Source organism: Ambystoma mexicanum, chromosome 3q (genome assembly GCF_040938575.1).
Source record: "Ambystoma mexicanum isolate Mex_15411 chromosome 3q, UKY_AmexF1_1, whole genome shotgun sequence".
Lineage (NCBI taxonomy): Eukaryota > Metazoa > Chordata > Amphibia > Caudata > Ambystomatidae > Ambystoma > Ambystoma mexicanum.
Genome location: NC_090926.1, coordinates 1,255,813,344 through 1,255,836,327, shown reverse-complemented (window position 1 = coordinate 1,255,836,327; position 22,984 = coordinate 1,255,813,344). Strand labels below are relative to the sequence as shown.

At 48.5% G+C, this 22,984-nt stretch overlaps 1 protein-coding gene across 3 annotated transcripts in view; it reads left to right on the top strand.

Moving 5' to 3' along the window:
- DNM2 (dynamin 2) overlaps positions 1-22,984 on the top strand; it is a 1,516,513-nt gene that overhangs the window by 899,098 nt on the left and 594,431 nt on the right. For all 3 annotated transcript variants that reach the window (XM_069604271.1, XM_069604270.1, XM_069604269.1), the window contains exon 12: positions 15,926-15,996. In XM_069604271.1, coding sequence (XP_069460372.1) covers positions 15,926-15,996 — 71 coding nt within the window. The remainder of the gene's footprint in view (positions 1-15,925; positions 15,997-22,984) is intronic.

Here is a 22,984-nt window from a genome sequence, read left to right as displayed (position 1 = left end):
CCGTTCAGTCGGGTTTGGACATGGCTGAATGCGTCAGCAGGTCCATGGCAGCGAGCACCATGACACACAGGTTTGCGTGGTTGCGGAAGTCGGGGTTTGCTCCTGATGTGCAGTCCCGGCTCCTCAACATGCCCTTTGACGGTGAACACCTTTTTGGCAGGCCTCCAAAGCTGCAGCGAAGTCGTTGGGTCGTTGGGTGCTGCAGTTCGCCAACCTCCGCCTTTTCGTCCTAGGGGACAGCAATGGAGGGGTGGTTCCTTTCGCTATTACTCGTACTTCAGTAAAGCGAGGGGAGCTGGCAGTCAAAGAGGTCAACGCAGGGGTACCAGAGGTGGACGACAGGGTACCCGTGGTGCCAAGGCCGCTCGGGCTGTTGCCTCTTTGCCCTCAGGTAACACCGCAGCCGCTACCACTCAGTCATGAGGCCATGTCCCATGGTTCGCCGGTTGGGGGGAAGGCTGGCGCAGCATCTTGTAGAGTGGCGTGCCTTTACTTCAGATGTGTGGGTTCTGGAGATCATAACCCACGGCTACGGTCTTCCCTTTCGGCAGAGGCCTCACGACAATCCACCGGGGAATCTCTTTGCAGAGTACGGATCCGCTCCTTGCGCAGGAAATTCAAGCCCTGCTGGAGAAAGGCGCCATAGAACCGGTGCCTGTAGCGGAGAGGAACAAGGGATGGTATTCCCCTTATTTTTTGATTTCAAAGAAAGACTGGGGATTGAGACCCAACATGGACTTGCGCGGTTTTAACAAACTCTTCAGGAAGGACAAGTTCAAGATGGTTACTCTCTCTCAAGTCCTCCAGGCCCTTCAGCTTCAGGACTGGTTGGTGTCTCTCGACCTCAAGGATGCTTACTTCCATGTGCCGATCTATCCCAAGCACAAGAAGTACCTGAGGTTCGCGGTTGGCGACTCGCACTTTCAGTTTCGAGTCCTGCCGTTCGGATTGACCTCCGCCCCGAGGGTTTTCACCAAGCGCATGGTGGTGGTGGCAGCGCATCTAAGGCAAGGGGGGATTCACTTCTACCCCTACCTGGACGATTGGTTGATCAGGGGAAGCTCTCCCGAGCAAGTCCTGGATCATCTGTCCGTCACCTGCCATTCCCTTCACAGGCTGGGCTTCTCCCTCAATTTAAAGAAGTCCCATTTGACGCCAACACAGCGGCTCCAGTACATCGGAGCAGTGCTCGGCACTTCCCTGGGGCAGTGTTTTCCTCCCCAGGTGAGGGCTCTTCACATTCAGCAGATGGTGCACAAGTTTCAGCATGCCCAGACGCTCCCATCGGAGGCAACTTGATGTAGGGGGCTCCATTTTGGCTTCCCTGGCCGGAGGTGACGATCGTGAAGGATGCATCCCTCACGGGATGGGGAGCTCATGCCAACGAGCTGACAGCGGTCGTTGGTCTCCGTCGGAGTCCAGACTCCATATCAATCTGTTGGAGCTGAGGGCCGTCAGGCTTGCCCTGAAGGCTTTTCTGCCGACTGCGAGGAAAGAATGTCCTGATCCTGACGGACAACACAGTGGCCATGCACTACCTCAACAAAAAGGGGGGGCAGGGTCACTTCCTCTGTGCAGGGAGGCGATGCAGCTCGAGTTCTGGGCCATCCGGCTGGAAGTTTCGATCTCGGCAGTTCATCTGGCCGGAGACGAAAACGTGACAGCGGATGCTCTGAGCAGGCAGAGCACAATATCTCACGAGTGGGAGTTGGCTCAGGAGATTCTCCTGGAGATCTTCGCCCTTTGGGGGACCCCTCAAGTGGATCTCTTCGCCTCCAGTGTCAACCGGAAGTGCGAGAGGTTCTGCTCGCGGGAATTTCCTCCAAAAGGAGCCTTAGGAGACGCGTTCGTGGTGGAGTGGTCATTCCCGCTGCTGTACGCGTTTCCTCCAGTCCCCGTCATCCCGCAAGTGCTGCAGAGGTTACAGAAGTTCGGTTCCCGGATGATCCTCATTGCTCCGGCGTGGGCTCGGAGGACGTGGTACCCGGACCTTCTCGACTTGTCCATCTGCCCTCCACGTCGTCTTCCCTACCGAGACGATCTGCTCTCACGGGATGGGGGGATCAGGTTCTCCATCCAGAGGTCGGATCCCTCAACCTTCACGCTTGGCTTCTGAAAGGTTGAGGTATAAGGATTGGGACCTCCCTGAAGACGTGATGGAGGTGTTGCTCTAGGCCCGACGGCCAGCAACAAAGTCTCTGTACCGTTGCCGTTGGCGTAAAATCTGCGACTGGTGCAGAGTTCAGAATGTGGATCCTTTTGCATGTGACATCCCCATGGTTCTGTCCTTTTTGCTTTCTTACTTTCTTACTTTCTTACCTGGTAACGTTCTTTCGATGGGATTGGTCCGACGACGTATTCCTTATCGCTCCCTCCCTGCCTTCCCCGCTGCAGAATTTCTTTAGCGATTGCAGTTTACGTGCCGCAAGGCTTTGTGTCTGACTGGCAGTTGACTAATGTCACACGTTCTGGGGGAAAAAACTACAAATGAGGCTACGGGCGTCGTGCGTCCTACTTATCACATCGGATGACGTTGGACGTCGGAGGAGGTCCTCGACACAGCGCATCAATGTCATCGACGCAGAAAAAAGTTTCCGAAGCAGCACAGCTGTGGTGATTACATGTCATAGATATGGAATACGTCGTCGGACCATCCCATCGAAAGAACGTTACCAGGTAAGAAAGTAACTTGTTCTTTTCTCTCATCAGTTGGCAGAAATTCCTGCTGTTCGAATTTGCAAGTGCTCTTAACACATTTTCAACGTCTTTCTGTTTTATATCTATTCGCTGGATTTTAACCAGTTTCTATACCTTTTTTTTGTTTCGTTAGAGGTTCGTTCTTACTTGAAGTCTTTAACTTAATTCTCGTAGGTCTTTCCTTAGAAGCTTCTTCTGTGCTATTATTTCTTTGTTATAGACATGTAAATGCTTGAATTTCGGCTTCATTATTCCTTTCCTTATTTCTCTAAATGCTAATAACGTCTGGTCGTATTCAACTGAATCCGGCTCCTGTTTTAGCAGGTCAGTTAAATCTTTTAATATTTTCGGAATATCTTGTTGTTTGATTCATAAGCGATTCAGCCCTCCTTCAACCTCTATTCTATTTTTCCATTTCTGTTGAGGTCTACTAGGGGCTCTTTTTAATGTTACTATCAAAGGATTGTGATCACTGCGTAATATCTTCTATACCACCATACTTATTACTTCCAGTAGGAGATTACCTGATACAAAGCAATAGTCGAGGGTTGCTCGACTGTTCCCATTTGTCCATGTCGCAGCTGCCTGTATGTCTCCCGTGAAGTTTCTGTTCAGGCGATGCAGATCTCTTAGCTTCATTTCCTCCATCCATTCTTCTCCTCTTTGAATTCTTGTGGTTCTTTTCGCAGGTCCTTTTGTCTGATAGCGCTTTTCTTTTTCTTTTTTTTTTTTTAAGACAATTTGAATTCAGATCACCACAGATCACTATTCAAAGATTTGGTGGTTCTTCTAAATTTTGATCAATCATATCTGTTACAATTTCAATGAAAGTACTCCCTTCTTGGATTGGACCTCTGGGTTCCAATACAAATTCATAATAAGAGTGTCCTCTTCTCTTCTGTTATTTTTTGATGTTTGGATCTTAATCTATATATATGAATTAGGGTTCCTTAATTGCACAAATCTTGAGATTGCGATTATTTTTTAATAGTGTCAATAAACCAGAAGAAGGTCTTACCTTTTGTCCCTCCCTCAGTTAAGTACTATATCCATCCAGAAGGGGGGATACTTTTAACCATGTTTGTTGAAAACAGATTATGTCCAAATCCAAAAGTTTTGGAAACATGTCATTAAACAAGTGTCTGGAGCCCCAGGTATTCCAGCTCCCAATTTGCCAATGTTCACATTGCTTTCTCTTCTGGCTCTATTCGTAAGATTTGGATGTAAGAGTTGCAGCTAACCAATTCCAGGACGGTTGTGCATCAGCCATGTTTGTATCATTGTTATTGTGAGCTCCTGTTTTCGTTTGTACTTCTTTAGACTTTTTACATTGGATTGCTATTTTGATCCTCTTGAGGGGACTTTTCTCTTTCCTAGAATGTACTGTATATGCCCCCTTTTCTTTTTTATTGGACTCAGTTATTGGAAAACAAAGGGGGTTCTGGGAGTCTCTCTACCGGCATAAACACAGCCCATTGACCTGTTCTTCGGTGGATGGCCCCTGGGAGAGTCTCAACCAAGTCTTTAGCTCACTGTTCCTTTCACAGAGGAGAAATATCCCTGCATATCAGTCTTTGTCCTGCCCAGGACAACCCTAAGTCACCTGGGGAATCCAGACGTGGACCCCTTGCTCCTCAGAGAGGCACAGCTCCACCTCACTGATGATGCCAACAAGGCTGAAAAACGTGTATGGGGTTGCTGTTGGTACTCTTGTTCAGAGGAGAATTGCCTAGCATTTTGGTGCTGGGCTGCCCCTATCCCACTGCTTTTACTGCCTACATGGATGTGAATTTAAGGAATGATTAGAAAAGTCCTTTTGGACTGGTTGGTCTGGGTTCCTCTCAATAAAGGGGGCTGTTTGGCAGTGAAGAGAGGCCGGAGCAGCTCACCCACCCCCTAACAGAGGGAACGAACGAGATAGTCAGTATTGATCGTGAAACCAAAGAAGCCTGCGTATGCCAGGTGTTGCAATGAAGACCCTGGTTTAGCCCGCAGAACGCATACAAACCTACCACTCCACGAGCCAGCAAGGCTCGACCTGAAGGAGCGACGCATGACCGTGTCTACTGGAGAAGGGGAGAACTGGCGAGGACATGCTCAATGAGGCCGCAGGGTGGGGTTCAGCGACAAAACCCCAAGGCTTAGTGAGAGACCAGAGACCCCAAGATGGGGTGAGCAACCAGAGACCACACAGTGGGGGAAGAAAAAACAAAACCCCATGGCAGGGTGAGAGAAACCAGGCCAAGGCAAAATACATGTATTGGACTGACTAAGCTCATGTGAACTGCGTGAACTGATGCACAATTCATGTGTCGGCAATCAATGCTCATCCTTCAACCATATTTTGTTTTCGCTTTCTAACATGATTATCAAAACCATTTTTAATGGTCTGCAGACTATTCCCTCAGGATAGGAAGCCCCTATCTTGTGTGGGACCTCCGCATGGTGCTCTCTGCTCTGGTTCACAAGCCATTTGAGCCCTTGGTCTCCACGCCTGTCAGATTACTACCCTCAAAATAGACTTTAGGTTCGCAGTCGTGTCTCTAGGAAGGATCAGTGAGCATCAGGCTGTGTTGTCTCCCTTCTTGACCTTTCACAACGATAGGTTAGTGATCAGCAGTCACCCAAACTTCCTCTCCAAAGTGGTATCAGTGTTTCAACTCAATCTGATTAATTACCCGCCCTGTTTCCAAATCTATTAACAGATGTTGCAAGATCTCTAGCCAACATGGATGTATCCCAGTCCCTAAACATTTTTGTATTGAAGGCATCCACGCGTACAGGGCCTTGGTCTGTTTATCCGTGACTTTTCAGGGGCCCATGGCCCATACTTTCCCACTAAAGTGTCAAAAGCATCCAATGCACACTAGATTATGGCCTGTGTTTTATAATGCTGCAAATTACCGAAATTGGGCCCTTGTTTCACATTGACTTTTTGATCACAGCTAAAGTAGTGTTGGGAGCTTTCTTCCATGTACCAATTGTAAGGTCTATGTAAAACAGCGATTTGAGTTGTCTCGCATACCTTGGAAAAAATATAGGTTTCACATAAGCTCATACCCTGATTCTAGTTTTGTTTAAGAAGACCTTTGATAAAATGTTCTCTAGTCTTGAACATGGCAACATATGACTTCTGCAAGACTACCATCCTTCCTTTTCCTAGGGTGCTTGCAATATCCCATAAGTGGAAGAAACGGGTCAGAATACAGGAGCAAGTTTACTCACTCCACGAGTTTCTTCAACTATTAGTGTTCAGAGCACAGGCTAAAACAGCTGTATTATATGGAGCTGGAACATGTGGAAATACCAACAATTCGAGGGCCCTTAACTAAAATTGCTATATTCACGAGGCTCTTGATGCTTCCTTAAAGATCCCCTATTACCAAACTCCTAATGACGTTGGGACATAGCTCATGAAGCTGCATTTAAATCCCTTTTTATAGTGGGTCAGGATCTGGTGTTCCCATGATTTTACCATACAGGCATTAATATATGTCAATTTAACAGCTGCCCTGGTGTCAGTATCGGCAATGTCAAGTAACCTACTGTTAACATTAAAGTTATATGGGAGAATCTTTCCTCAGTTGATCTGTCTTAAGGAATATGAAGCAATCCCTCTGTGAATGGATCCTGAAAACTGCAATGGAATTGCACTAAAGAAAGCCTTTCATTTAATGACTTGGTTTAGTGAGTAAGGAGGAATATTTGACACAATTGAACCTTTTCTTAACTTCTTATTCTATATTTTAAGATATTGTATATAAATATGTACTCTTGCGTCCCGCCCCCTTTCGTCCATACTGTATGGGCGTCCCTTGCGAGGGACGGGAGACGGAACATTTCACCAGAAAAATTCTTCTTTCCCTTTAAATTTAGAGGCGCGTGGGGCGTGGCCCTGGGAGCATGCGCTCGCCTGAACACGCGCACCGGGGCCACTCCTCGGTCCCCTTTTTTGCGTCGACGGGAACGGGCCAAATTCACCAGCGCTCCTGGGTTTAGCTTCGGCCATGTAATACCACGCGCTCATCTCCGGATATTCTCTCTTTTTCTTTTCAATAGGTACTTGGAACTCCGATGCCACGCTCCTCCCCGGCGTATGTCGACTTCAGCGAGCTTCAGAAGGTGTCCAGCCTGCGAGAGGCGCTTCCCTAGGACAGACCCCCATGCCCTTTGACTCCGCTGTGTTGGCCCCCAACCACGGCTGGGAAGGTTGTTCTGCGTGCGATGCATTGACTCCATGGGCACTGAAGAACAGGCTAACTAGGTGGAGGGAGCTATTCCAGAAGTTAACTTCGGAGGACCTAAAGGACTTCATCAAACATCGCTCGAGGCCAAAGGAAAGGCCTCTATTCACCATTGCACCCCTAAAGGGAGACTCCGTCCCAAGGAAGCGCCCGAACCGGCAGGTACCCGTTGGGTTCTAGTACCAGCACACATACTGAGGCTAGTCCAGCTCACAGCTGAGGGGTCTCCGGATCCTTCCGGTGTCTGTACTGAGGGACCGCATGGTTCTTTTACCGGGGTTACTTCAGAAGGACAACGCCCTAGTACCGGCATCATGTCCGAGGGGGCGCCTTTACGCTGCATACCGTCAGCTCTCCCGAGGGCAATACTCCTTCCAGGTCACAGGCTGAGGTGCGGGATAGGCCTTTTGTTCCAACACAAGCATCTTGGATGGGGCTGGTTCCAGCGAGCCAGGCACTACGACTACGGCACATGGCACGCTGCTCGACAAAATGGCCACCGCACCAGACAAGATGGCCGTTCACCCGATACCCCCCCCCCTCTTGCGGAGCGGGTGGAGGAAAGAGTCACAAGGTGGGACTGTTGTCAACCAGGTGTGTGGCCTACAGTTTATTCATCAGAAGTGCAGAGCAGGTTTCCCCTGCACCCCAGGCAGAGTGTGCCCCGGCTCCAGCTGCCCTTGGCCACTCAGTCAATATCACCTGCCACCTCTACAGCCTCAGAGGACAGTTTCTTGGAAAGGTTCCTAGGGCTGATGCAAACTCCTCAGATGGGGGCCATCTTCCGCGGTTCCGCCAGGGACATGCTCCCTCAGGTCGCCCACCGGCACCCATAGTCCATCCTTTGATGGCTCCGGTGCCACTGGCCCCAGCGCAGATGCCGCTGCCCCAGCTGCCTCCTCCGATTCTGGCTTCGCTGCCTCCCACAGTACAGGCAGTTCCACACCAGCCTCCGCAGCAACCACCGGCTCCGGTCTCCACTCTGCAGCCCACGGCGCCCAGCACTCCTCCACCAGCTCCGAACCCCAGAGCCTGGCAGACACGGACGTGGAGGAGGACCCCGAACGACACCTTCATCCAGGGCCTTCCACAAACGCCTTGCAGGTTTGGCAGAGTATTTGGGCTTTCCGCAGCCTGAGGTAGAGCAGCCCGAGGAGGGGGTCTTAGCAGAAGTCCTCACCCTAAGACCCCGTACCAAAACAGGGATCCCGATGCAGAAAGAAATAGTTGCCCTGGCCAAGAAAGGGTGGCTCAAGCCACCCTGCCTGTCAATCGGCGCCTCAATGCCAAATACAAGCAGATGGAGGGGGGGGGGCACAGTCTTGCTTTCAGCGCATCCTCAACCACACTCACCCCTCTTTGGGTCCACATGTCTCCTTTGGTGGACAGGCTTGCCTTTCACGTGCAGTTTTGGCATCAGCATTTTTCAGATCCCTGGATCCTCTCTGTAGTCTCCACGGGGTACTGCCTACCAGTACCTTCCTCTCCTCCCTCCTCCCCTCCTCTCCCACAGATTGGGAGAGCAACTCTGCTGGCGGAGATCCGGTCGCTCGTCGAGAAACAGGCTGTGGAAGAAGTTCCAACCTCCCAGCGAGGCTTGGGCTTTTATTCCAGGATTTTCGCCATACCGAAGAACAACCAGGCTGGCCTGAGAGTTGTGTTGGACCTTTCTACCCTCGATCTCTCCCTACCTCTGCTAAAATTCAAGATGGCAGCAGTCCTTTTGGCCGTGCCCCACACAAGACTTGATGCAAAGATTACAGCTGCACTTTGAAGCCTCATGGAATCAGGAGAGGGGCTCCCAAGAGGACATTCCTCCCTTTCTCCTCTCGGACCACCACTGGTGGTCCGCAGACTTCAACTTGAAGCAGCGCAAGCCCTTCCGTCAGCCGTCCCCTCAGGTCACAGTTACTACGGACTAAAAAGGGAGCCACCCTGGACAACCACAGCATCCATGGAGTCTGGACTCGGCTTGAGTCCCACATCAATTTCTGGACTCGGCAGGAGTCCCACATCAATAGGCTGGAATTGAAGGCCACATGGGTGGCAAGACAGTTCTTATTCAGACAGAAAACTCCACCAGCATGTACTATGTCAACAAGCACGGGGCACCAGATCCCATCCGCTGTGCATTCTAGCAGTCTGCATGTGGGAATGGGCTCTGGAGAACGACATTTACCTCATGGCTGTCAACCTCCCGGGGGAAACCAACCTGGAAGCGGACAGGCTCCGCAGACTGGGGGCGGACAACTACAAGTGGCAATTGAACGACCTGGTACCTTCCTCAGGTGGGGGCATCCCCAGGTGGATCTTTTTGTCTCCCGGGACAACAGGAAATGCTAACAGTTTGCCTCCTGGCAGGAGCAGGGCTCCGGCTCCCTGGGCGATGCATTCCAGATCCAATGGAACGACATGCCCGCATATGCATTCCCACCCACACCCCTAGTCCACAGGTTCATCTGCAAGATAAAGGAATCCCGGCACCTCTGCATCATTTTGATAGCTCCCTGGTGGCCAGCCAAACTGTGGTTCACCAAGCTTCTCAGCCTTTCGGACAGACCACCCATTCACCTACCGCTGGGCCCAGCCCCTATCCTTGCCCAGCAGGGGGGCAGGGTACTCCACCCTGCTCCTCACAAGCTAGCCCTCACAGCATGATTTCTGAGCAGGTCACGCTTAAACACTTTAGCCTATCTCAGGCTAACCTAGAGATCATCCAGGGCGCTAGAAGCAAGGCTACTATGAACCAATAGAAGATTAAATGCTCTAGATTCTGTCATTGGGCCGACTCTAGGGAGATCGACCCCCTTCAGTGCACCGTGTGACGTGCTCTCCTTTTCAGCACACCTCAACCACTCCGATGTGCAGGTGGATACATGCCAAACCTATCTGGCAGCCATAGAGGCTTACAGGAACCCGGAGGAGGGCTTCTTCTCCTCCAACCAGGTGGTCAAGCGACATGTGGTGGGCCTCCACAGGCTTTACCCGCCTATACAGAAGCCACACCCGGTGTGGGACCTTAATGTTGTGTTGGGCGCCTTGATGCACAGACCTTTTGAGCCTATGGCGTCCTCGGACATTAGGCTAGTCACCATAAAGACAGCTCTGCTCATGGGCCTCACCTCAGCTTGCAGAGTCAGCGAGATCCAGGCTCTGGTGGCATCAGAACTCTACACCACTTTTCACACGGACAAAGTCGTCCTGCGGGCGCACCCTGCTTTCTTACCAAGGTGACCTCCTCCTTCCATCTCAACGAGGGAATAGTCCTATCCACTTTCTTCGCTGACCCCAAGGACGAGCCTCGGAGGGTCTTGCACCGTCTGGATGTCAGACACGCGCTGAAATACTACCTGGACAGAACCAAGGACTTCTGCAAGTCGGACGCCTTGTTTGTCACTTTTGGTGGGTCCTCCATAGCAAGGAGAATGGTTCCGGCCATCAAGGAGGCGTATGAGGGGGCAGCACAAACCAGTGCCAGCTAACTTAAATGCCCATGCAGTTCCAATGGCAGGTCATCACCAGGGCGGCTACCTGAGCCAACCCTTCGGACTTCTGTAAACACTGTTTGGACGCCGCCTCTAGGTCAGATGCGGCATTCGGACAGACGGTTCTGAGAAACCTGTTTTCTTAAGGAGGGGCTCCTCGCCACCCTGGGGCTACATTCAGTTGTAATTGTTAGGCAACGTTTGAATGCAGTACCCTCTGGGAACACTACAAGCAACTATGACTACAGGTGTAAGCAAAACCAACCTTTGGTATAAGTCTGTACTACACAGTTTATGCTGAGCAGCCAGGCTTATCTCAAGCAACTATGACTACAGGTGTAAGCAAAACCAACCTTTGGTATAAGTCTGTACTACACAGTTTATGCTGAGCAGCCAGGCTTATCTCAAGAGGGAATGTGAGCTGTAATGATGTTACGCAGAGGTCTACAATCACAGGTGGTCAAATAAACTTACACTCAAGGTTTCTTGGTTAAACACGTATTAATTTCTTAACCAGTCAGTTATAACTCCTTCAATAGAAGGAGGCAATCAAGAATAACACACAAATATACTTCAATACTGTACACTCTAAGTTTCTGAATAAGGTAAGACCCTTTTGGGATGGCCCACAGACACAACCTACCATCACAGCTAACTTTAGTAACACGGGTGCTGGGGACATGAATATCTTACTGTAGGCATTCAGAATACTTTTCAAAGAGGATTAAAAGGCAAAGGTTATTAGGACAAGAAAGGTTACAATTATTATTAGACAGTGAAAATATTTTGAGTTCACCAGAAGAGTCAATTCAATAGGCTAGGCCAAAGTCAATGAGCTAAAGTCTTGGATAGGACAAAGCAGTTCTTGTAGTTAAACGGAAAAGTCTCTGCACAAGTTCTTAGGAGTAGTTTGTAGCAAGAAGAATCATATGTTGGGCCACAAGCTGATTAGGCCTGTGAGTTGTGAAAGTTCCAAGCACTGTACCGCGAGAGGCAAGTACTCTGTCTGGTTTTACAGTACCTTACAAATGAAGAAAGAGGCAGCTGATGGCTTCTGTTCCTGCCAATCTTGCTGTTCCTGGGCCTCAGTCATGGGGACAAAGATGTCGGGGGACTCCTGCACTGGGACAGTCAAAGGCTTGCAACTGGCAATCTTCGATTTCGGTGGCTGTAAGCAAAAGCACACAAATTGGTGTCCCTCTCCCTGGTTCTATGGTTTCCTGCAGCACTCTGAGGAAATTCAACCAGCTCTGAGATAGTGTCCAGGTGGCTTACTGTTGAGTTGATTGGTCCCAGCAACTCAAGGTAGAAGTCGTCCTTGCAGGGGCTTCGGTCGATTAGAACTTGGCGATTTGGATCTGCAGCAGGGCTTCACCGGGCAAACCAACAGTCCAGGAGTTGCAGCAGCCGTCCTCTTCAAGCTCTTCCTCGGTTCCTTTGTCCAGTGGTCGACTCTGCCTTCCAAACCAAGAGACTTGCCTTTTATTCAGTTCTCTCCCATTCATTCCAGCCTGGCTCTCACTCACCCAGCAGGGTGGCTGTCCTTGCCGGACAGCCAGCCAATCACCACAGAGTGCATTTGGGTCTCCTAGGGGACTAGGCACAGGGAGTTTCAGGCACCTCCCTTACTTCCTGCCCACCCCAGACACTCGGGCGCCTCTGTTAGACTAATGGTAATTGGAAATGGTTAAGGCAGAACTCACCTGGAGCATAAAAGGATACAGGTTGCTATGACCAGTACACTGAGGATACAGATCTTCCTATTAATTACACCAGCGCCAAACCCAGATGTTGATGGTCTTGACTCGGCTCAAAGTTTATTAAGACCTTCCAATTGATGAATCCCTGTTGATAAGATACAGTCCGAGCGATGAATCAATAGAAAGTGCTTGGAAATGATAACAGCACACGCCCATCTGTATAAACAAAACAGGAATTTAGTGTCTATACTAATGCGAAGACGACTATCACATCACCTAGAAGATCCACTAACCTGTGAGCATCTTGAGTCCAGCAAAGGGGTCCAGAGATGAGTAGCGAAAAAGGAAATCCAAAAGAAACCAACGACCAGGGAAAGGGAAGCAGTAAGGACACTAGTTCCCACACGGCACAAGGGTCACAACTAGGACTGGGTTGGTGCACTCTTGGATAGCGTTCACAAAGTTTAGTGCACTTGTAGAAAACAAAACAAATAAAACCGTAATCGGTTCAGGGTGTTGAAATCCACACTCTGTTTTGCTCTGGAGACAAGTTCCAATGCCCTTGAGAACCGTAAGACAAAGTTCAATTCGCTATTGCCTTCTGAGAAAAGAAAACCATGGAGTTTTCCTAGTAGAGTGAAAAAACCCTGGATGTAAGCACAGCCTATTAGCTTAGGGAGGAGAGTTGCAGGAACAATGGTTACGTGGCTGTCCGTTCGTGTGTTGAATTCCATTCGCAGACAGGAAAGAAATGAAGGACAGCTGATAGCCAGGAAATCGCTTGGAACGCGGATAGAGTGAAGACAGCCGGTTGTAATGCAGAACTTGATGAAAATCAGCGGGCTCTTAATCAGCTTGAATTGCGGAAAGAGGAAGCAGCTGGTTGTTCTGGAGGCCGTCTGGAATGCGGAAATGATGAAAGACAGCAGGCTGCTGATCCGCGTGAACCACGGAAGGAGGTAAATCCGCCGGTTACTTACGAAGAAAGCTTCTACGTGAAGGACCGTAGAAATGACAGGAATGAAGCCCACAATATCAAAAACTGGATATTATTTGACCAGATAGAGCCATGGAATACGCTGCATTCGGTCAGGAACAAACACGCAATCAGAAGCAGCGAACGCCGCGCTGCGTTCCTCTAAATACGTAGCCTGAACCCACGTGATGATCTGTATCCAGGCACACGTGAACAAGTCTAGCAGTGCCCTCTCGGTATACGCCGCTTACCAGGAAGGGAGTCAAACAGCCACCACTGTGTAAAGAAGGGCCTAGCTGTCGATCTGTAAGCATAATGCCTTTGCATTCCTCTTAACACGGGTTGAACCGCTGGCGCCTTGGCAGGCATGACAGTCAGCGGCGGTCTTCAATTCTGAAGCCCACCAAAGGCGAATGAACAGAGACCAAACCTGGTTTGGCGCACACAGTCAAACTCTAGAAAGACCGTTCAACAAAAAAGTGGCAAAAAAAGACGACTGGGACCTGTTTAAACAAAGGGGGTTCAGACGCCATCTTGAAAAACATATCTCCCACGATTTAATGGTACCAGAGCTACGGATAGTTTGTGGTTGGGAAAAATCACGTTGTAAAACCACTGCCACCAGCCATTATAAGAGGAAAGGGTAGAATTTGACTGCTCCATGAGTATCTAGACACAGGGGATACTAAGTAACCCCTCCAGCACTCTATTGTAAGTTAGGGTTTGCTGGTTCTAGGAATTTAAAAAGACTAGTAAAGTCAATTTCACTTTATTACTCTGGGAAACAGTAGTTTATCCCAGAGAGAGTATTTAAACCTTAGGACAGCCTGAAAAGGTTTCCCTGTGCCACTGCACTGAGGGTGCTTTGTGAAACACATGAAAAGATGATGCCTATGGAGTTGGTTAGACTCCATAACCAAAGAAAACACAAGAGTAAAACGCATTTCAAAATACATGAGTGGGAAAAATGCTCACACTCGCCAAGTAAATAAAAAAATAAAGTCCTCCAAATCCAGCAAAGTTGCTGGAGGTCTCTAAGGTGAAGGGAATTGGCACATTTTTTAGAATTCTCCCTAACAGTAATCTCCCATACAGTATGGAGGAAAGGGGATGGGGCGTAAGAGTAATTAATAATTACTCACCGAAGTGACTAACGTACTCTTAGTCCACAGTCCCCTTTCCTCCATACGTCCCACCATCCTCCCCCCCCCTAATAATACTGGTGTCATTAGGCAATACCTGTCATTGTCAACACGTCAATGGGGACTGAGGAGTGGCGCCGGTGGGCGGAGTCAGGTGAGCGCATGCGCCCCGCGCACCACTAAATTTAAAGGGGAAGAATATTTTATCTGGTGAAAAAGGTTCTGTCTCCCGGCCCTCGCGAGGGGCGCCTATACAGTATGGAGGAAAGGGGACTATGGACTAAGAGTATATTGGCTATTCTTTGGGCAGTTTTTACTTAATGTTGGGCGCTGGTGATTATGGTTTATGGTCTTTCCATCGAATCCCACGCATCGAAAACTTAATCCATCGAAAAAAATACAACGAAAAAAAATCCATCGAAATGCTATCTTTTACATTTAAAAGTAAATTTCCATCTAAACTTGCACATCGAATATAGGAATGGACAAGTTTCGATGGATATGTACTTTTAAATGTAAAAGGTATCATTTCGATGCATTTATTTTTAATGTTAAAATGTTACATGGAGCTGTCCATTCCTGAAATCTTTAAAATATTTCAGCACTGGGCAGCTTCATGTAACATTTTCTTTATTGGGGAGCGGGGGATTCTCCCCCACCCCCAAGGGCAACCCCCCTGACCCAACCCTAACCCCACCCTAAGCCTAATCGAAATCCAACTAAATATATTCAATGAAAGTGCATTTCGATGGAAGTGACTTTCAGTGAATACATTTCGTTGGATTTGAATTTGATGAATCCATTTTCGATCGATAGTCCAGATACCAGTGATTATTATATTTTTTGTATGTAGATGAGAAGATTCCTATGTAATAGACAGATTAATTGAAAATGTGAAAGTTAGAAAAATAGGGTTGAGACCTATCTTATGAGTGTTTTTTGCATGAACCCTCAGGTAGACAATACCCACAAATCGCAGGCATGTTGCGTTTGCACTAATTAGTTATTTAAATGATTGCACCATTTTACAATAGCATAAAAACAATTGCATACAACATATGTCTTACATTAACTATATCTAAATATAGTTTTGTACAGGCATTTATTGAACGATCTGGTTAGAGTATGGAAACCAGTCATTTGGACTTCTGATGCATGACATGATTTCTTTATTTTGTAAGGCGTTCTGATTAGTTTATTGTAATGATGCTTATGATATCGAAATCTGTATGGGAAGTCTTCCCAAAATAAATCCATTAAGACTACTCACCGTAGTGACTACTGTACTTCCTAGTCCATAGTTTCTGTTGCTCCATACTTCCCTTCCGCCTGTCCCCCATTCACTGGACCGTGCAAATACTGATGGATTGGCCCGGGAGAATGAGTGATGGTGATGCTGCTGGGCGGGGCTGCGCATGTGCCCATATTTATTTTATCTATAATTAATGCTATGCCACTGAATTCTCTGCTCCTGTCTCCAAAGGGCGGAATATCCCATAACTATAATGGAAAGGGGGACTATCGACTAGGAATAGCATAGTACCTATGTTGAGTGATATTTTTGTTTCCTTGAAAATGCCTAATCCATATGTGTAGTCCTTCGATTCCTTTTACTTAGAAAAAGTGAAGCCTACTTTATTCATCTGAGATGTAATACATTACATTCCTTTCCTTCTTTCAGATTCTCTTGCTGATCGATATTGAGCTGTCTTACATCAACACGAACCATGAAGACTTCATTGGCTTTGCCAAGTATGTATCACGCCTGTACCCGCCATCAGAAAAGGAAGAGTTGTGTATGGTCTATTGAATATTAGCAGGTGGTGTTGAGACATTAGGCCGTCTGTGACGGATCTTGTTGCAGGCATTGGGGCTATCTTTCCATTGACTCCCATCCTCCTTGCTAGATGGAGCAAAACAGATGGTGAGAGCAGCTGCATTCAGTGTCATTCGCTCCATTCTAGTCATATAACTTGTACTGTTCTTCTTACAGCAGCTAGAGAATTCTACTGTTGCAGTATGGGCTGGTGATGCTGTGTTGTGACTCTTGTCAGAATGCAGGAATGCAGGAGGCTGCCAATGGCTCTCCAGCATGGATTTTGGATAGTCATAATTTTCATAGGCTCTCTGATTGCCGATGTTTGAGCACTGCAGATATTTTTTAACTGAGTACTTCTCAATTCTCTTTGTGAAAAGGCCATCATTGGTTTGCTTTGTAAAGCCTTGGGTGTTTCCATGTGCATGAGTGTACTCCACCCTCCCCCCGCTTCCTTTGTCCTTGTTTGTCTTTTTGGAAGCATGCCGCGGTCTTAGGAAAGAAGCTGCCCTTACATGGGGATTAGTGAAACCTCCCTCCAGACATTCTTCCCAGTCTCTAGATGTGTTGGTCAAAGTAGGTTACCAACATGTTTCATAGATCTTTAGGATACCGCAGCATAATGCGATGCCAAAACAAGACTAGGTTTCCACAGCTTCAGTACATTGAGTATCACTGCACCGTAACTGACCCTGAGAATGCCTTTAGCCCTCAAGTGACCTCTTTTTATAGGCAGTTTTGGGAACGCTTTTCATAATTACCAACTGGTGTAATGTTCTGGGAAGCCAGCCTTGGTGGACCTACAAAGTTAGTTTAAATCTCACTTGTATCATCGCTGAGCTGTAAGGCTTTAGACTAAGAACAGATGACTGATCTAAAGTACAGTTAATCTACAAAATGATTGTCATTCAGTTGATTGTCATGCAGTTACGTATACAAAAATACATATTTATTTAAAACACAGATACATGAAGTAAATAATACTATGTTTGCCTGCACTCAGAGTAGGGCTAGTTTGACGAGAACACCCCTTTCAACACTTCTTTCTGATCTGAAAAAAGTAATACTCAGAAAGAACCACTAGTTGGTAACCTATCCAAGTGGGACACCACCAGCACTTAGGTCAAAATGCAGTTGTTAAGCAATACACTTCTACATGCTCTGATGAAGGGGTAAATGCTAGGCAATCAGTGTTCTAAAGGTATAAGGCAGACCAACACGTAAGCTGTACAACCTAATCCTTGCAACCAGTGTTCAAGAAGAGTTCAAGATAAGTATCCAGGTTTTCATACTTAGAGGGGGTTTACAATAGCTACCAAATGGGGCTCAATACAGTAGTAAGACAATATTTAGTGAGTGTGGTGAAAGTTGTCCTGGGAAGAAAAATACAATTTCTTGCGAGTATCTCAGTGAGCGCCACTAAGCCACTTAAAAGAATGTTTATTTTTCTTCCCAGGACCTCTTTGACTATCCGCTCAACATTGGGGACCTGGATTTGGTATGAATGATTAGAAAGGAGGCAGATTTGGTCCCTGGTGAAGGACATGTCACAGTCCAAAATGCATTGGACTACTGTTTCTCCTACCTTTTATCTCCTGTTTAAAAATGAATATTTTTAAAGATTAAATGGTGTTCTATGTATCACAATGTGTACATATTTACATATTTGATGGTATGATATATAATAAATAACCGATCAGCGATGCATTCTCCATGTAACAGACAGTAATAGGGGATTCAACCACTGGTGCAGGCTCATCATTTATGATAAGTCTGGGCCATTGAGGGGGACTGTTCTCAGAGTTGGTTGCTGAATTTGGATGGTTCCTTTTGACAACTGAGTTCAGCGGTTCTGTTGTCTGATTGCGATCATGCCCATCTTGGGCCACCAGGCTGGAATTCTATCTTTCGAAGACCAATGATCTCTTTTGCAGCACCGTTGACCTGAATGATGAAACATGAGTCTTTGTGACATGGTTTGGATCAGTTTGCAATTGAGATGGTGGACGGAGGATTTCAAATACAGCAAGACCTTTCTACCTGGTAGCGAGCCGCAATAGAGTTTGGGTCCCCCTGGTAGATTGCACTGCAAGGTGTGCAACATGGATAACAATACGATTTGACGGTACTGACCACAGCTTCCTGGAGATGTTAAAACAAGTGCAGTACAGTGTACCAGATGTTCTCACTACCTCAAGGGAAGTACACACCGTCCAGGCCTCACCTGGTCCATATTGGTTTAATATACAGGAGTTGGCTCTGGCAGCACTTGAAACAGCTGCAGCAGCTTCCAGACATCTGTACAGTTTCTTGTCACAAATACCTTTTAACAACTCCAGACTCTAAAATTTAGTTCAATGATTTTTATTGTCTTCTAAATTATGTGAACTAATTTGGCAGATTAAAGGCTAGTCCGACTAAGGGGATATCCTTATCTAGGCTGTTGACTTCTCATAGCCTCCCTGCTCCCTAGCTCAGCCTTCCCTATCCCACCAGCAGGGGATGCAATAACAGCTAGTAATAGTTGACCCTGTCTGTCCTGTTCCAGTGGTGAGGGCCTTAAGTCCAGGTTGCTCTCTCGGCCTCTCTCCTTCGCCCCGGGCCTCAGTCCTTTGCGCTTGGACCGTCTTGCTTTCCTTCTTTCCCCCTTTTTTTCCCCCCTTTCCCTCTACCCTCTCCCCCCCCCTTTTTTCCCCCTCGCTCTACTATCATTCAATCTGCCATACACTTTCACAATAACCCCTACAGTCTCTCACACTTGGTATCACTGTCACATACAATACTTACTTGCCATAAGTCTTGTCTCCGTCCACTGTGAGAAACGAGAAGGTGGCTCACCTGCTAGTCCCCGGGGACTTGTCATCCAGGTGGCTAAGACACAGCCATTGCTTTTGGATCCAGTTCCTGGGGGTGGACCAGTGCGGGAGGATCTCTTGGATGAGGGGTCCTCTGGGAGTGGGACACCAGATGGTGAGACGCAGTATCCCTCTGTTCCCTGTAACACCTTTATCCCATCCTACCTTATGGGATATTTAGAAAAATCCTGTACCCCCTTTTCCTGCACAAACACTTTCTCATGTACAGCCCGCTCTAGAAGAAAACACTCACACCAGAGCTGTGTACATGATCTGTCCCAATACTATGGTCCGGCAATTATCGACCATCACTCACACCTGACTTCCATTACACTTCCCCACATGGATAAAAGCCGGAGCACGAAAGCAAACTGAGCGAGGCAAAACACACGAAGGTACAGCAGTTTCGAGTTGTCAATTGAACAAAGGGAGAAAGACGGGCTGGCACGAGAGGTTAATTAGAGTAGCAACACGTTGACAGAAAACAATTACTTTCAAGAAACCTTCAAGGCAGAAAACGTAAGACCAGGAAACAAGGCTAAATAATCCTGCACTGTGTGTCGGAGATGCAAAAGTAATCCTACTACTGTTAAAGGCTGAGCCTTGAGAATTTAGCCAGTGGTAAATTAGTGCCAGAAAGAAGGAGGAATTGTTGTTTGTCATCCAAGAGGAGGGGAAGCAAGAACTGTATAAATGACAGACTGTATGGAAGGACTGGATATCGAATAGGGATATCCCAACAGAACTCTGAGATAAGATAAGTGCTCCGAGACCTGGGCCTGGCCAAAGCACATGCCAGAGTTGTTTACAGGCCTCTTTTTTTCTTTTTCTTTTTAGATAGTGGTAGGGCTCGTTAGAAACTCAGGAATTTGGACTTGGGACTCTCTGACGAGCACCCTTTGTTTTAGAAGGCAGGGGAGTATGCCTCAGTGATGGGGCCAGTTAGGCATTTTACTTTCATTTTGAATAAACCCATTTCAAGGGGATTGTGTCTTCTGACGTATTCCACATCTATGACAGGTAATGACTACAGCTGTGCTGCTTTGGACATTTTTTTGACGTAGGCGTCCTGCGTCTATGACGCCGGTACGTTGTCCCTCGAAGGCCTCTGTTGAGGGTCGACGTCACTGGATGTTATATATAGGACGCACGGCGCCCATAGCCTCAGTTCCGTTTTTTCTGCAAACGTGTTTGCTCGGAATCTCAGCACGCTCAGTTCTTCTACTTCGAGAACGATGTCTTCGTCTTCTACCCCGAAGTCGAGCTTTAAAAAATGTCGGGACTGCGGTTCCAAGATGTCCATCACAGACACGCATGACGTCTGCCTCTGGTGCCTTGGCGAAAGCCACGCCACCGATGACTGCCAGCCCCTGACATCGAAGGCCTTGCGGGAACGGAAGAAGTTGTTAACGGTAGGTAGGGTGTCTAAGCCCCATAATTTGAAATCTGCTGGGCTGTCGACTGACGACTCGAATGGCGACTCTCTGCGTCAGCGAAAGTCCAGGGGGGTCTCGGTCTCAGAGTGGTTCCCGCATTCCACTGCCTCTTCTAGGCATTCTCGGAAACGCTGTCACCGGTCGCCTTCCCTGTCTTCGACGGAGGACTCTGCCAGAAGGTGGTTGATTTGCCCCACCAAGTCTTCATCGCCGGCCGAATGGGAGGCATTCTGCCAGCAGATGATGGCGATTTTTGAATCGCAAGGTACTGTTCCGTCCGCGCCTTTGAGAGAAGCCGGCAAGGAACGGGCTAGGGCCACCACTCGCACGCACTCGGGCGGTCGTCACGATCATCGGGAGCCGTCGAGATCCCGATCGGACAAGGTTGATCACCATAGCCGTGCCAGATCCAGGTCCCGGTCCGCGACGCCATCGACACCGTCAGAACATGTGAAGCCTTACAAGAAGGCGTCGACACCATCTGTGCCGATGCCGTCGAAGGACACTCTCGGGGCTCCGGCCTTGAAGCAGTTGTCAAAGTCGTCGGCACCTCGGTTGACGTCGACGCCAATTCCATCGGCACCCTCCACGCTGTTTGTGGAGGATTTGCCGGAGGTGGCCCGTAGGGCTGTGGAGACTATGAGGAAGACTCTCAGTAAGTCAGTGAGGCCTGTTTTTGAGCTCTTCTCTGTTCCTCCACCCAGATTGAATTTATTCCAACCTTTGGATTATATTTCAGAGGTGGAAGAAGGGCCTGAGGAGATGGTTGTACCTCCTGATGTCCCTGATGACCTGTTGTCTGGTCACAGTCAGATGGAAGAACTCCGTCAGTCCTTGCATGACGCCAGTGGGCTTGACACCTCTCTGGAGGCGGAGTTTGGCAGGTCTGAGCTTTGTAAGTATGCCAAATCCTCATATAGGGGTCTCATGTCGAGGGTGACTGAATACTTCGGATGGTCTGCTCCACCTGTTGATTTTCTGCAGGATGATCTGACGGATATTCTGGACCAAGGTCCACCCACTGACCCGGTGTTGGCATTTCATATGGCTTTGCAAAGAAGGGTGGCGGCGGCTTGAACTGCTCCAGAGAGTCTCCCGGCAGTGAGTAAGACACTTCCGAAAAAATACCATCCAGCCAGTGGTGACCCCTGCTACTTCTCGACGCACCCTACTCAGAGAGTTTGGTGGTGCAGGAGGCTGCTGCCCCTGCAAAGCAGGCTGCGTACCCTACCATCCATCCTGATAGGGACGATTAGCGCTTTGATGGTTGGGCGAAGAAGGTATCTTCATCTGGGGGTATGGCTTTGAAGGCAGCCAACTCCGTTTGTGCCTTGGCAAGATTCACTCACACTCTGTGGAATTGTGCATCTTTGGCGGCTGAGCATATTCCCGAAGGGGAGGAACGGGATGGTTTTCAAGCCCTCGTGCAGGACGGCAAGGATGCCATGTGTGAAACCGTTCAGTCGGGTTTGGACACAGCAGACTGTGTCAGTCGGTCCATGGCTGCAAGCACCGTGATACGCAGATTTGCGTGGTTGCGGAAGACGGGGTTTGCTCCGGATGTGCAATCCCGGCTTCTCAACATGGTGTCCATCTGTTTGTCAGCAAGGCTGACGAGAGCCTTGAGAGGTTGCAGACCTCCAAAGCTGCAGCGAAGTCTTTGGGCGCTGCAGTACGTCAACCTCTGCCTTTTCATCCTTGGGGACAGCAATGGAGGGGAGGTTCCTTTCGGTACTACTCTTCCTTTGGTAGATCGAGAGGAGCTGCCAGTCAAAGGGGCCACCGTAGGAGTACCAGAGGTGGAAAGCAAGGTACTCGAGGTGCCAAAGCCGCTCGGGCAGTTGCCTCTTTGCCCTCAGGCACTGCCGCAGCTGCGTCCGCTCAGTCCTGAGGCCATGTCCCATGGTTCGCCGGTTGGGGGCAGACTTGCGCAGCATCTTGGAGAATGGCGTGCCATTACTTCAGATGTGTGGGTTCTGGAGATCATAACCCACGGCTACTGTCTCCCATTTCGGCAGAGGCCTCACGACAATCCACCAGGGAAGCTCTCTTTGAAGAGTCCGGATCCACTCCTTGCGCAGGAAATCCTATCCCTGCTGGAGAAAGGCGCCATAGAACTCGTGCCTGTAGCGGAGAGGAACAAGGAATGGTATTCCCCTTATTTTTTGATCCCAAAAAAAGACGGGGGATCGAGACCCATCATGGACTTGCATTGGCTGAACAAGCTCCTCAGGAAGGACAAGTTCAAGATGGTAACTCTTTCTAAAGTCTTCCAGGCCCTTTAACTTCAGTATCGTTTGGTGTCTCTCGACCTCAAGGATGCTTACTTTCATGTGCCGATTCATCCAAAGCACAGGAAGTACCTGAGGTTCGCGATTGGCGACTTGAATTTTCAGTTTCCGGTTCTGCTGTTCGGATTGACCTCCGCCCGAGTGTCTTCACCAAGCTGATGGTGGTGGCGGCAGCGTATCTCAGGAAAGTGGGGATTCAGGTTTACCCCTACCTGGACGATTGGTTGACCAAGCAAGCCGTCGATCATCTGTCCATCACCTGCCACTCCCTTCACAAGCTGGGCTTCTCCCTCAATTTAAAGAAGTCCCATTTGACACCTACCCAGCGCCTCCAATACATTG